Raw genomic sequence first — 14,398 nt, forward strand, 5'->3', positions numbered from 1 at the left:
ATAGAGAAGACACTACTTTTTTTATGTTTGTTTGTTTCTAGCTAACAATTGTGTGAAAAAAAACTTGTCTTATTTGAAGGCTGGCCAATTGTCCATCCCATGGCTCTCCATGCTAGGAAAATATACGTCCTAAACCTTTAAAATAATAGTCATTCAACATCTTTTATTTTTCAGTTGATTAATTTTGTGATTTGATGATCCCTCAGGGACTAAATATAGCTGATATAAAATCTAGGGAGTATGCCATTTTAACAGCCCTAAATTTTACAGTATTTTACTAAAGACCATGTCCTTAAATAATGACAACATGCTGATACTGATACAATTTTTTTTCTCAGGTTTCCTAGTAGAAAGATGGAGGGAACCTTCAGCTTTGAGAACAATCTTATTAGGATGCTCAGGATAAAATATTCAAACAATAGTTTCAAGAGTTAATCATATCTTAGAAATATTATTTTATTTCTAAATTTATTATTTAACTGGCCCAGAGTTCCTTAGCTATTTTACTCTTCATTTTGATAGTTTGGAAAGCACTTCACTCAAGTACACCTTATCTAAAAGGGAAACGTAGATATTAATGTGAGAAATATGTGGAAAATAAAAACTAAGTCAGCAAAATAGAAGCTGAGGGAGAGAGAAAAGTTATGCTTTCATACTACAAAAAAGGCTGGTGGGAACAAAAACTAAATGCTCTGGCTTTCCTGTGGAAAAAAGATTATTTCTCTATCCTCTTTGCATGTGTAATGCCTTAGGCTATACAACAAAGAAGTAAATGCCACTTTATCTGGTACTGAACTGGCAAGGGGCCATACCATTCCTATTAAAAAAATATAGTTCCTTAAAATTTATTCTCTCTCAGCTACAATAAATTTAGCACTATTGAGGACACAAATTCTAGTTACTCAAGTTTTCTGAAGGTTATCACTCCACATCAAGATGACAGGATTAGTTTAAAGAAAGAGAGTTGCTGAAGAGAAGTGTAAGCCTGAGAGCTGTAATCTTGAGAGTTCAAGGAAATAGCCACAGCTCTTATGAATTTTTCACTCGTCTTTTAAAAATCTGCTAGGACACATGCAAGTGTGTCCTAGAAACAATAGATGGAACAAAGGAACAATAAGATGCTACAATGGCCAACAGATATTTTTATGTTTTGGAGGTTTGAATTTTATTAACTTGTTCTAGTTTGTAGCTAATGCTTAAATACTTAAAATTGTGATTAGATCAGTCTGAGTAATGATCCTGGGTGCTGGATGTGGGGTGCTGAGTTCCTGATGCTCTTTTACACTCTTTGACACTGCAGGCACCAAAGCAATGCTCATCTTCTGGACAATACTTAACGTGCTTAGTCTTTCAGCCCAAACTGTGTTTAAAGTTGGAGAGAGCATCTTGATGGTAACATCAAACATAAGGTGTAAAACAAGTGTAGGATACAACACTTATCAAATAATTGGTACACCTCTATTTTAAAAGATCTTTCTTGCATTAGTACAGAGCTAGTAGACAATGATAATGCTTAAGTATCTGCAGATGAGCAGAAATCTGGACAACAAGCAGAAGCAACGAAACACAGGAAATCATCAACCACCACCCATGCTCTTCCTAATATCACATAACTTACTGTTTTCTTTGGTTCTGTTTAAAGTTTTCCACTGATTGCTAGTTGCAAACTACAGTTAATGATAACAAAATACATACCCACAAAATTTAAAATTTCTTCAAGTTCTAACCTACCCTACTTGCAAACTTCAACCTGGCTTTGAGGTTAGGCCTTGATTTAGGCTTTGGTTTAGAAAAGTGTTGGGCATGGGGTCTATGTCAATTCCTTAAGAATCAACTACTGAAACTGCATAGATTGTGGGTTTAAATATTACCTTGAAGCTAATTAAATATTGAAGAACTCCATGGATGTATCAGTAGACCTGAATACAATCCAGTTTATATGGGCCATTCAGAACACAGAGAAAAAAATTACTGGGACAGCCCAAATTCCCAAAGGTTTAGTGTGTTACTTCTGTTTGTATCTTCCTTTAAAATTTCACTAAGCCAATTAACATTGGCTTTTTTACCCTTTTTGTTCACGTATTATACTCACAGCTAAAATCAGTCGATCCCTTTCAACTAAATCAGCTAGTTTATTCAAGAGCCTTCCTCGTTCTGAAGCATCCATGGTACGCCAGGGTGATCCGAGCTCAAAAGCTTTTCTAGCTGCTTTAACAGCAATGTCTATATCTGCCTGTAAGGAAAACAGAAAAACTTTTTAACTGTCATAATGCTGGTTTCTGAACATGCAAGGTGGTTTGCATCCCAATCTTATCAGAGTTAGTACATTAATTTTAGACATGTTATTTCCTTTTAAACACTTTTATTATTGTTTCAGCAATGTGAATTTCAGTGAGAACAGATGCATTTTCAAAGATTCTAAATTAAAGAAAACAAAAAACAACAACAAAAAAAAAACCATACTAAGGAACTCTATTTACAAGCATTCAGACTTGTAGTATCTCTGATTATTCATACAGAAATACAGAAATTACAATACTAATGAAATTTTATCTTTTTATGTAGAAAGAGATGCAAAAATCTCTAAGTTAAATTTTTAGATACTCAACACTATCTAAAAATATCTGGGGGTGTTCTGAATACAAGGTTGGAAAAATTTGTTCCTTAAAATGTTTTGTAAGATGAACACAAATTTTCTATAGAGGAAAATAAATAAATGTGTTTGTTTATGAAAGTTTTAAGGGACATTTTTACTTAATATTATAATAACAAAGGACTAATTCACCAGGTTTAGAATGCTAAGCTTAAGTGCTCGGTATTCTAGGCAGTATCTCAGCATTAAGCAAGCTAATTTGTCAGTTCATTAATGTTTTTTATGAGGTAAGGTATTGTTTATCACTTGTCTTTCACTGCTGTGAGAAAATACACCACAAATTTTATGAAACTCTTTTGTGTGCAAATGTGTTTCAGAATATATATGTAATAAAATAATAAAAAAGAAATATCTTGAGAAATAGCTTTCATTACTTGGAATATGTCCACAGTTTATAAATCTTGTAATACTTTTCCCAAGGAAAATAACAACCAAAACGAAGACTTACTATAGGAATCATATATGACACGTTTTCCCAATCAATTGCTTTCATATACTGTTCGAAGGATTACTTTCCCCCCTTCTCATTGCTAGAACATCATCTGGGTAAATCACTTAAGATTGACTAAGCCAATAAAATTGAGTAAATCAGTACCCATACCAATTGTTCTAAGTGTGGACCAGATTTAGAAATTTTAACCAATGTCAAAACCCAATAACCAGTTCTCCATTAAAAGGGAAAAAGTAAAACCAAAATATCATCTGCCTTGGAAAGCCTAGCGTAGGTCTACTAGACTTGAGACCCACAGTACTTCCTGGATAGAAATTTGTGAAAATGATAGATGGGAAGGAGCTTTAATGTAATTTAGTAATGACCAAAATCATTACTATAGGGTAGTAATGACCCATCATCTACATGAGGTAGCTGAAATCTACAAGATAAAACAGATTGATTTCTTTCAGAATTGGTCAGAACAGTAACACACAGATATGCACTGTGTGACTATTTAATTCTTTTTCTTATTTCTTCTTATCATAAAAATTCCTCAGCTTCTCTGTATGATTTGGGATGTATACCTTGGCCTATGTCAGAAAAGAACATAGGGAAACTATGAGCTGCACTTGTATGAATTGTGCAAATTAAAATAAATGCAGTACAAAATGTTTTTTTCTACTAAAAGGGCCAGAATACCTAAAATCAGGAAAATAATATATAAATACGATTAAGGTCTGTGAATGTAAGTGCTTGCAGGATACAATCTGGAAGTTAATGGCATGCTTAGAGAATTCCTTGGTTGAGGACAAAATGAACTCTAAAAAATCTCAGTGACATAGAGCACTATATGCATGTAGGATGGAAGAAAAGCAAGAACAAGGCACCTCAAGAGCACTTGATCAGAAAAATGCAATCACCAAAGGCCAGGTTCATGAAGATTTTTCAAGATCTCTTTATTAAAAAAAAAAAAAGAAAGTTTGAAATGTATCTTTGGTATAGCTCTCCTCTAAGATCACTAATATTATGTAATGCCTGTACTGGACAGGCAGCACCTGAACATAGGAAGCTGCATGAATTAATTTCCTATACATTTCTCGAGAATATTTCATCTCTGTACAATTAAGTAAATATAGCTAGAGAGATTTTACTTATATTGATAAATTGTTAGTGAACCTCCAGCACAAATAAGCTGCTTTAAAGTATCCTAATATCTGTCATGGATAAAATGATGTTCAATGAATACTTTAATGCATTTTCATGTAGTTGTCAGCTGGAAATAGAACATTCACTTCTCATACCGACTTTCTCGGAGTTTATCCAAAAATGTCCCTGGTTGTCAGTTTTAAAACTGTTTTATTAAATTGTCTTCTATATAAACAAATAACTAGTCTACTTGGTAACATACATTAAAGCTCTATGGTAAAACTAAGCACATCCTTTTTAGCTGAAAATACTTAGTACAATGAGATATAAAGCTGCATGTATAAGGATATAGATGTTCATTTTATCTTCGATTAGATAGCATTTATCTGTAATATTTCTAGGAATAAATAGCAATTAATAATTTTTCAGAGTCTGCATGGAAAAATATCAACATTTTTCCACTTCATGGTATCTCTAATGAAAAGCTTTCAATAAACATGTAATGAACAGATTACATCATTGTATAAGGAAGATATGGGGAAAGAAGAACAAAATAACAGTAATTGGATACCACTGTTCGAAGACAGTAAAAAGAATTAGTATTGTTAACAAGAAAATTACCAAAAAATGTTTCTATAGATCTTTCTTCATATCAACAAATTCATAAGGGTTAAGCAGAAGAAAGCATATAGGATAAATCTTTGAGGTACTATTTTACCTCAACAGAAATGGATGTTCATCTTCTTACTTTTAATATAAAATTGAATTTAAAGCTAAGGATAAAAGAATGAAAGTAAATCCTACCTTGTCACCTTCTGCAACCTCACAGATTTTCTCTTCATTCGCAGGGTTAAAGACATCAAATTTTTTACCGCTGACTGAATCATGCCATTCATTGTTTATAAATATCTGAAAATGAAAAAAGTGCGGAACTATTAATAATATTTATACCTATTGACTCTTCTCTATGTTTAAGAATAAATCTAGAGCTCTCTGATTAATTGCAGTTGGACTTGACCTCCTTAAGGTCTTTCCCAAGCCCTAGCAATCCTATGATTCTATGATTTTATGATAAGTACCAGAAAAAAAGTAGAATGGATATTACCACAAAACTTAGATGAGAACAGTGATGAAGTAAACCACCTTTTCAAAACTATCTTCCTTTAGAGAGAAACCATTTTCTTTCTCCATGTGATATTTTTTGCAATGTTTCATATTATAAGAGATATCATTACATAGAAGTCTCTCCTCCTTCAAACCAAACTCTGTGATGAACAGCAGAAGTATGTTACTAAACAATCTGCCCCAAACTGCTTTTCTTTCTTGATCTCACAGGATTGGTAAATACATATTATATAAAATATATATATATATATATATATATATATGTATTAAGTAGTCCATGCAGTTTATTCCGGAGCAGCACCATTTCATTTGGCTTTTCTTTGATTTCTCTTCACCTCTTCCTGCCATAGAAGGTAATCCCACAAAAAATAAAAATCCAGTAACACTTTTGTCTGAAAGTCTAGGCTAAAATAGTTCCACTGTCAACTGAATGAAAAACAGAAATAACCTGTTAAGCAGAGTAAAAATTAAGCATGTGTATTTATCTATTTCCACGCTATGGGAGAAAAATAATCAGACATAAGCTTTCTTTTATTATTCATAAAAACTGTGGCTTTGTGGACTGGTTCCTCACTGAATGTGTTTCTGATCAAGACTTGAATGCAGAGATGCAATTATCTCAGTATTCTACAGAAACTCAACATTTATTCCATTAAACAAATGTAGAAAACAAAAATCAAGAGGAATTATTTGCAATGAGTAATTGTACTCACCATAAGTTTACTGCTAGCAGCCATAGAAGAAACCTACACTGTTCTTTCTCTTAGCAGTTAATACATTTCACAGCGACACTCTCTTAAAAAAAAACAGTAGTACATACTGGAAGAAGAGCCCTGATCCTGTGAGCATAATGTAGCATTCAATACATTAATATAATCATAATAAACTCTTGGCAAATTTCCTGCTGACAGTGCAAGTGACCACACTGATTGACGGGATTACGGCTGAAGGTTGTGAATGCAAGGGGTTCTTCTGTCTTTCCTCCCTACCTGAATGCCATTCAAGCCTTTCTGGTTTCAGTACTGAGCATGTGTTGCAATTCCTGCTCTTGAGTAGAAAAGCTACTTTGTACAACTTCAGGCTTTGATGAGATGGTCCTTTGGTAAAAATTTAGTCATCATTTCTTTACAATCAGTATGACTATCTTCTGTTTAAAATGATTCCAATTAGTTGGTGCCATTTATTATTTATTCAGCAATTTCTATCAATATCCTAAAATTTCCAGTTTAAAGGTCTCAGCCTCCCAGTCTTTTGTTATCCTGATGTTAATGCCAATTCTCCTTCTCTGTAGGTAACAGACATAAAATGCAAATGCTCCAGTTACTCAGACTATTGTCAGCAATATGTCTATCTTTATTTGAGCTGAGAGGGGCATTACAGCAAATAAATTCTTCTTGTCCAGCTTGGTAGTCTTCCAACCTTCATTCCAACCCAAAGGAGCTCTGTAATGCCTCTACACTGTTACCCCTCAGCAGACACCACCTCTCTTGATTTACCACCAGGAAAAACAATTAAACAAGTTTTGCTTGCTTAGCTATTTTTACCCTAACAGTGATTTGAATATGTCTAATAACTAATAAAATAACTTTTCCTCACTCTTCCTATGTTATTCTGCCTTTGTATTTAATATCTATTTCATCCTCTTTATAAAAGTACAAAATGTACAGTTAGCAGCTAGGAATCATGTAAGAGTGAAAACTACATAACAGCTACATCAAAGTTAATCACAACAGATTACTCAACAGAAGTGAAGATGATATCCAAAGTTCATTTAACAAATGACAGTAACTGTGTCCCTACTCTAAGATTAAGCTTTTATAAAGGCTGAATGAAATTAATGCACAAAATTCATGCAATAAATAACTTAGTTTCCACTCAAAGATTAAGCTTTTATACAGGCTGAAAAGCACAGTGTGCACTAAATTTACTTTCTTTGTCTGGAACAAACACTATCACATTTGATTGTAACATTTCTGACACATGCAGAACAAGAAGTAAACAAGGCAAGATGGGTGTTGATTTCTACCCAATAGAACTTTTATGAACATTTGTGATATAGCACTAGCAATTCAAGAGTGGACATCTTTATGTAAAAAAGTAATATTAGCAAATACATCATTACAACTGAAGGAAAAATTAAAGGAATTCCGAGTTTTCTCTTCTGTTATGTTAAAAATGATACCAGGAGGTATCTCAGGAGGGTTAAGTATGGAAGGGAGCTCTGGAGGCCATTTCATTCTGCTCACAGGGCATCAGGCAAGTTGGCCAGGGCAATGTCAAAGTGACTTTTGAAGATCTCTAGGGAGAAGACTTCATATCTCTGGGCAACCTTTCTCCCACGCAATAAAGAAGTGTTGCCTGACATTTAGGCAGAGCCTTGTTCCATTTTATGCCCACTGCTTTTTGTTCTGAGCTCATTCAGTAATTGCTGAATGGCAGACAATAAAATGATCTACTAAAAATGTGCACTAATATGCAGTCATTGAGGGGTTATATAATATTACACAGTTGCAAAAATTTATCAGACAGCTGAATTAAGATCCATGGAAGGAATGTGAGGTATTCCTCTCCATTTGTATAAGCAAAATAGAACCTGAGTCTGATCTGTAGGCCAGGTTGGTGCTGCCCCAGAGCCAAACATCTTTGAATCTACACAGGTGAAATTGTCGAAGAGAGTTATCTTTTACTTTCTGATTCTGTAAGATGGTCTTTGAAGAGAAAGGAAATGTCACTGAGAAGGCTTTATATACCACACAGAGTATGAAAAGAGAAAGATATGTTGCTGCTCAGTGTGTGATGGAGTTTTCTCTAGATCTATATGAGTCTGCGACAGGGGGACAGCAGGCTCACAGGCCCACAGGCCCAGAAAAGAGAGGTGGGGAGAGAGGGAGTGCCAATGGTCTATGGGCCAGTTTGGGGAAATACACTCAATGCCATGTTACCTTAGGACTTGTTTATTGAGACCTGATATGGTGTTTTAGGCCGTGGACCAAAGGCACAAAAGAGATCCTGCTTATGCTCATCATTAAAAAAGTTGCAGATTCTGAGTATACAGGGAATTTTATGTTCAGCCTTTGCCAATTTTGAGGATCCTGGCTGACAGAAGCACCTTGCCCCACATCCATTCACTGATCATAACCATGCAGGCAGAAGCTTGAGGACCTGAGTTTAATTCTACCATCTAATGAACTAGTGGAAAATATGTGATTTCTAATTTTCTTTCCATCACTGTGAAGCACCCACAACTGCTTCTCATAGCATCAGAAGTTTCTACATTTAAATAGAAAAACAGGACATAATTTGGGGCAGGCAAATCAAAGGAAATGATGGTTGATGCAGGGCAGGACAGAGGTAAGGTGCCATAACTGCTGTATAAATGCTTTTTGTCTCACAGAACTGATATAAATTCTATAAACACATATGCTATCAATACATGACAGATTTCAAGTAATGCATTTTTGGCATACTACTGACATTACTTGCATTTATTTTCTGGGTGATTCTTAATAATTTATGAGTAGTATGGTAATATTTTCATGACTAATTAAAAGGTTAAGCATATATGGTAACAATTACCTATTACTATATTCTTATTGCTATATTCTTGGTTTCTGATTGATTATATGTTGGCATCTTATATGCAGTGTCATCATCTCCTCTAGCCATCGGGACAGATCAGCAAACTCATGATTTTAACAAAAGCTGTCTAAAGGGAAACTAAAATGCAAGTTCCAGGAAATTTCAAGTATGCGATGAAGCTGACCAGAAGAGTGTCTGCACAAAATGCTGTCTATCATGAAAGGGCAAAGACAGCAGTTAAGTAGTTAATATGAACAAGACATCTTTAGTTACATTGCCAAGAAAAGAGACAAAGTAAAAGGTAAATATTAACATAACACTGCTATGATGTTACAGCATGCCAAATTCATATCTGTCTGTGAAAGGAATAATAGTAAAACATACCATTTTTGGAAGTTCTGAAAGTATTTGTTTAAAAATTGTATTTATTGCACCAACTAGTATCATCCATGATATTACTTTAGAATATTTTTCTTATTAATGTCTCTAATACCATTTCCATTTCAAACATAACTTCATTACTTTAGATATGTACATAACACTGTATCAGGATTGTATAAATCTATAAACTATGCACATGTCTTTTTCAAATCAGACAACAGTCTTGTCTTATGCAGGTATGACAGACAGAACAGAGGAGGAAAAAGTCAAAACTCTCCATGTATGCTATGTTGCATACATTGTAAGCAACTGTGCTGAAACATGCATGCAGATGTTTCCATACGGTCGGAAAAAAAACAACCAACCAATCAACCAAGTTCAGCAGACACCAACCACCCCAAGCAGGCTGTGGCTCTCTAAATGCAGACAACACTCATGGACCATCCAAAAGTATTCTGTCAACTTTCCCATCTTACTAAAAAATGAATCCCCCAAAATTGGGATAATCTTGCAACCAGTCACACTGTTTTTTCTTTCAGGTAGAACTCCTCCAGCAGCTTACATTCTTTTTTTGTTGTTTATCAGGTGAAAACATGAAAGACCTAATATTTTACTGCACATGCAATGTAAAGAGAGTTGTCTGTAATGACTGGACACTGACATGAAGTTAGAGGCTGGAAAATTATTTTGCATAGATTGATGTTATAAAGGTATTGTTGCTGTCAATTTGTTATTTCACTGGTATTTTTAAGAGGGAAATGAGCTTTTATTTCAACAAACTGAAAAACTGATGACCTCCACACGTTGCACTAGACCTGGAAATACATATTACACAACAGACACTATAATACACCTTCTCATTTAAACTAAACCTATTGCAGTCAAAAGCCTTTGATTGGCTTTATTTCCCATTGTCAGAGTGCAATAAAATCTTGATTCTCTGAAAGGACTGATTTCAGTTCAGAGAATCAGATGCTGCTCTAATAGCAGTTGAAGTCACACAGGTTTTCTATTTTGGTTTATACAGTTGATTTGACCACTGAAGTGATCTGAGCAGAGAACTGGGAGAAAGGACCTGCTCTTTGCCTTTTTTTTTTTTTTTTTCTCATGTTGTTTTTGGCTTGTTTGTTTTATTTCCACCCTTCAGTATTTTGAAATGATAGCAAGTTCATCTTATAACATAACTGCTAGATAGGAAATGTCATATTAGTGTCTGTACTCCATGAAGAATTAACTTGATTCAGGACTTTGTCTTAAATGGACTGACCATACAATGGCTCTGCTGAAACAGCTATTAAGGCTGTATGCTAGAAGCAACCACCTTATGAAATACAGCTTTGCATGCATCTTCCTTGGAACGAGAATCACCTTTTAATGGGCTCTTTACTGTAGAGCCTACAGCTCTTCCTATGATAAAACTTTTCTTGACAATGCTCTTCAAATGAGCACGGTTACCTGGTATACAGTGCTAACAGCAATCACTCAGTTTTGATAACTGTTCAGCTGACCATTCACTGCCTCTCTAGTGCAGACAGTAACCCATTAAGTGATACTGCTAGCATTTTGGGGTGGCCAGCAGTAAAGAAGAGCTGTTGCTAGGTTCCTGCCGCTTGCTGGAGGATTAAATTCAGCATCGCTAAGGAGAGTGAAGTAGTGCTGAAAAACTGTTGTCCCCTGCTCACACATGCTCTTGTAGAACATGCGTGCCATTCACATGAATTCAACATTGGCAGTCTGTCTTACGTTCCAATCCAAGCCTGGCAGAAATCTGCGTCTGAGAGCATTTAATATATATATTTTTTTCTCATTAGAATTTTGTGTTAAAAAATGAATGTATAAAGGAGTTTTATCTTCCTGCTGTACTGAAGTAATGATTAAAGAACATACCCATTCTATTCATTGTTTATTTAAACTTTCGGATGCATCAGTTAGTGCCTTGGTATTTACAGAGTCATTCAAGCTTAAACAAAGTAGGTTTCTATAGTTGCTTTATTCCCAGTGGCCTCCTCCCAGGTACTCTGATTCAATTTTTGTATTTTTATCCCTCAACTGTGTGAAAGCAGTAATTATAACATACAGGATGCTTACCTATAATTTTTCTTCAGTCAGGGTGGTTTAGTCTTCCACAACATTTCACACACAGTTTAGCAAAATAATTTGTTTTTTATCCCCCTCTTGTAATTCAACAATCTAACAATCAACTAATCTGAATTTCTCTGATTAAAGCAACATCATTAGTATATTTGAAAATACTTGAAAAAATTAATGGAAGAAATCATTTCTTCAAACAATCAGTGTCTAAATCCCCAGTGTTAACTAAGTAAACTATTTACCAATACATTTGCAGCTATCTACCAACACTCATTCAGCACAATTTACTGCTAAAGTGAACAGTATAATCTGAAATGCCAACATATATATCCATAGAATAGAATAGAACAGAACAAATTAGAATAAGCAAATTCTTGAGGGCATTATCAGATGCTTCTTGAATACAAGGCATAAGCCACCTTTGCAGGCAGCCTATTCCAGTGTTTGGCCACACCCATGGAAATGCTTTCTAGTTAAATAATCTGTATAAAAATCCTAAACTGATCCTTCTTGTAGAAAACAAAACAGTGTGCATTAAGTTTAGAGCAAAGCCCTTGGAATAACTCCTGTACATTTTTTCTCCAGAAGCTTGTGTGATGGCAGTTTTTTTCCTGTCATTATAGATAAAGAGAACCAAGAATTTTTGAAGAGAGGAATCTTCTGATGTCCATGGTATGTCAGGCAGAAAGTTAAAGACTACAGTCATAATTAATGCTTCTCTCATTCTGACTCCTTCAAGGTACACAGTCACAGCAGCCTCACACTCCATGTGCTAATTTGAGGATGGATAGTAGAGGGTGAGTAAGAAGACAAGAGTACATTGTATTAAATTGTAGGAGGACAGCTGGATATGGGATAAATTTATATTATGCCAGTTCCCTGCCCCTCAGTTCACTCTTATGGCTTTCAGACAGTCATTTGTGATATTTGCAGAGAGGTGGAATGCATAACAAAAAGAAAGCATGTATTGGACTTCATCACTTGTATGCACACAGTTTTGCAAGTAAGTGTATTGAACTTCTGCAGAGATACACTGCATACTGTTTTTAAGAAAATAAAATCTGTATTCTGGGCAAAAAAAAAACAAAAAACAAAAAAACAACCAAAAACCAAAAAATCAAAACCAGAAAAACTTAAACACATGAATTTATTATGTTCCACTGTACTTAATTAGATACTGTAGACACTTTAAACATACTATCTTGTTATTCCATTCTGTGTAGAGTAGGTTTTTGCACACTGATAGAAAACTACCTTTTTTTTTTTTTTTTTTAAAAAAAAACAGAAATTTCTTGATATTCATTTACATAGGATTTCTGAGCTGGCATTTTGCTGGCGTTTTGATCATACATTTTTTTTCTATTTTCCATTGGAGAAAAAAAAACAACAAAGAAAAAGAAGATGTTATAGTGTTATAGAGGTTTCTGAAACACCTCTGCTCTCTATGTACTGATATATTATCCCTATATTAAGATTTCTTTTTTCTTTTTTTTTTTTTCTTTGGGACAGGAAGAGCTATCACATGGCAGAGCTAGCTACATAGCTTTTCTATCCTGTTAAATATTTACAAAGTAAGGTCCTGCATGATTTATTCAAGAAAGATATGCATTGAAATCTGGGTAGGTTTTCCTTGAAAAAACAAGATAGAATAGAATTCAAAAGGACTCATCTAGATAATGGCAGAACATCCTTCTGTTACAAAATAAGTAGCATTTCTAGGAAAGTAAAAATTATTTATATCACAGTGGTAATGAGAAAAAACCACCATGTGACAGGATTCTCCTAAGAGAAGAAGTCCTTTCTGCTCAATTGCTCTACCTGAACATTTCAGGGGGCAGAGGTTCAGTACACTTCTGTGAATGGTGTGTGCAAAATTCTTGCAGATGTCTGTATACTTTGACAAAAAACAGCCAGAGGATCCTTCTAGCTGTGAACACAAATCTGGAGTCAGACCTTCTTTGCTGGTGTGTTTCTAGTTGCATACACAAATAATTTGCTACTACAAAAATGTTTCTAAAAGTATGATCACTAACCGTATGGTAAGCAATATCTCTTTTATGATAGTTACTTGCTTAATCTGAACAACTGATTCATTATATCTAATAAAAATAGGTGGTGAGCAGAGTGAACTTTACTTTCATTTTTACATGTCCATTTCCACAAAAACGTATTTGTCATAATCATGTAAATCTGCTTATAATAATAGAATGTGGCACTAAAACTTTAACTTGTTCTTCTTCTGAAAAATACTATAGCAACAGGAACCTTTCCTTATTTCTTACAGTTATAATTTTTTTTTTTAGGAACTTATCACTGCAAAATCTTAGTTTTAGGAGGAAAACAACACCCACCTCTCGTGAAATATGAAGTGAGTCTCTGACTCTTGAACACTTCCTGAAAAACTTATGGTAAAAACTATAACTGAACAGTAATTACAAATATGCACAATATCAGAAAAGGGACAGGGTAAACATTTTGAGTACTGATTCAAAGCTTCTTCCACAGTACAAATAAGTTGAAATGAGCAGTCTGAGCTAAATGCATAAGAAAAGCTAACATACACAAACACTACTAACCTTAGTGTACTTAATTTTCAGATCTCTGAGTGGTTCCGGCAGTGCTGGCAAAACTGGAGCAGCATTGCTGTGTGAGCCTTGCTTCTTCATGTTGTCAGGAGAGAAGTTTGAGCAGGTTCCTGAAACACAGGTGAAATGAGGTATCAGGAAAGCTCAGAGATTTTAGCCCTGCCTGAGCCCTTAGCTTTATTTGTGCCCTTTTTTTATCTGTACCAGCCACGGAATATTTGCATACGAGAACATGATTGGATGAAAGAATTCCTTGCAAAGGGAAAACGACGCTGCTTATTTTTAAGACCAAAAGTCAGAATCTTTTTGTTCAGCTTGATACAGCATTTCTGCTGAAGCAATCTGCTAGCCAGGCGCTCCGCGTTTCGTGCTGAAGAATATTTTTAAAGCCTTCTTTTCTTACCT

General features: G+C 34.7%; 1 protein-coding gene across 1 annotated transcript in view; it reads right to left on the reverse strand.

The window, feature by feature from the left end:
• The window catches only part of ALDH1A1 (aldehyde dehydrogenase 1 family member A1), a 31,928-nt gene extending 17,752 nt beyond the window's left edge, over window positions 1-14,176 (reverse strand). Inside the window, exons 1-3 of the mRNA XM_048931947.1 lie at window positions 13,985-14,176; window positions 5,037-5,141; window positions 2,093-2,233 (exon numbers count right to left, since the gene is read on the reverse strand). Of these exons, the coding sequence (XP_048787904.1) occupies window positions 2,093-2,233; window positions 5,037-5,141; window positions 13,985-14,074 (336 nt within the window). The 5' untranslated portion in view covers window positions 14,075-14,176. The remainder of the gene's footprint in view (window positions 1-2,092; window positions 2,234-5,036; window positions 5,142-13,984) is intronic.
• Between the last annotated feature and the right edge of the window lie 222 nt (window positions 14,177-14,398).

This window comes from Lagopus muta, chromosome Z (assembly GCF_023343835.1).
Source record: "Lagopus muta isolate bLagMut1 chromosome Z, bLagMut1 primary, whole genome shotgun sequence".
In the NCBI taxonomy this organism is placed as follows: domain Eukaryota; kingdom Metazoa; phylum Chordata; class Aves; order Galliformes; family Phasianidae; genus Lagopus; species Lagopus muta.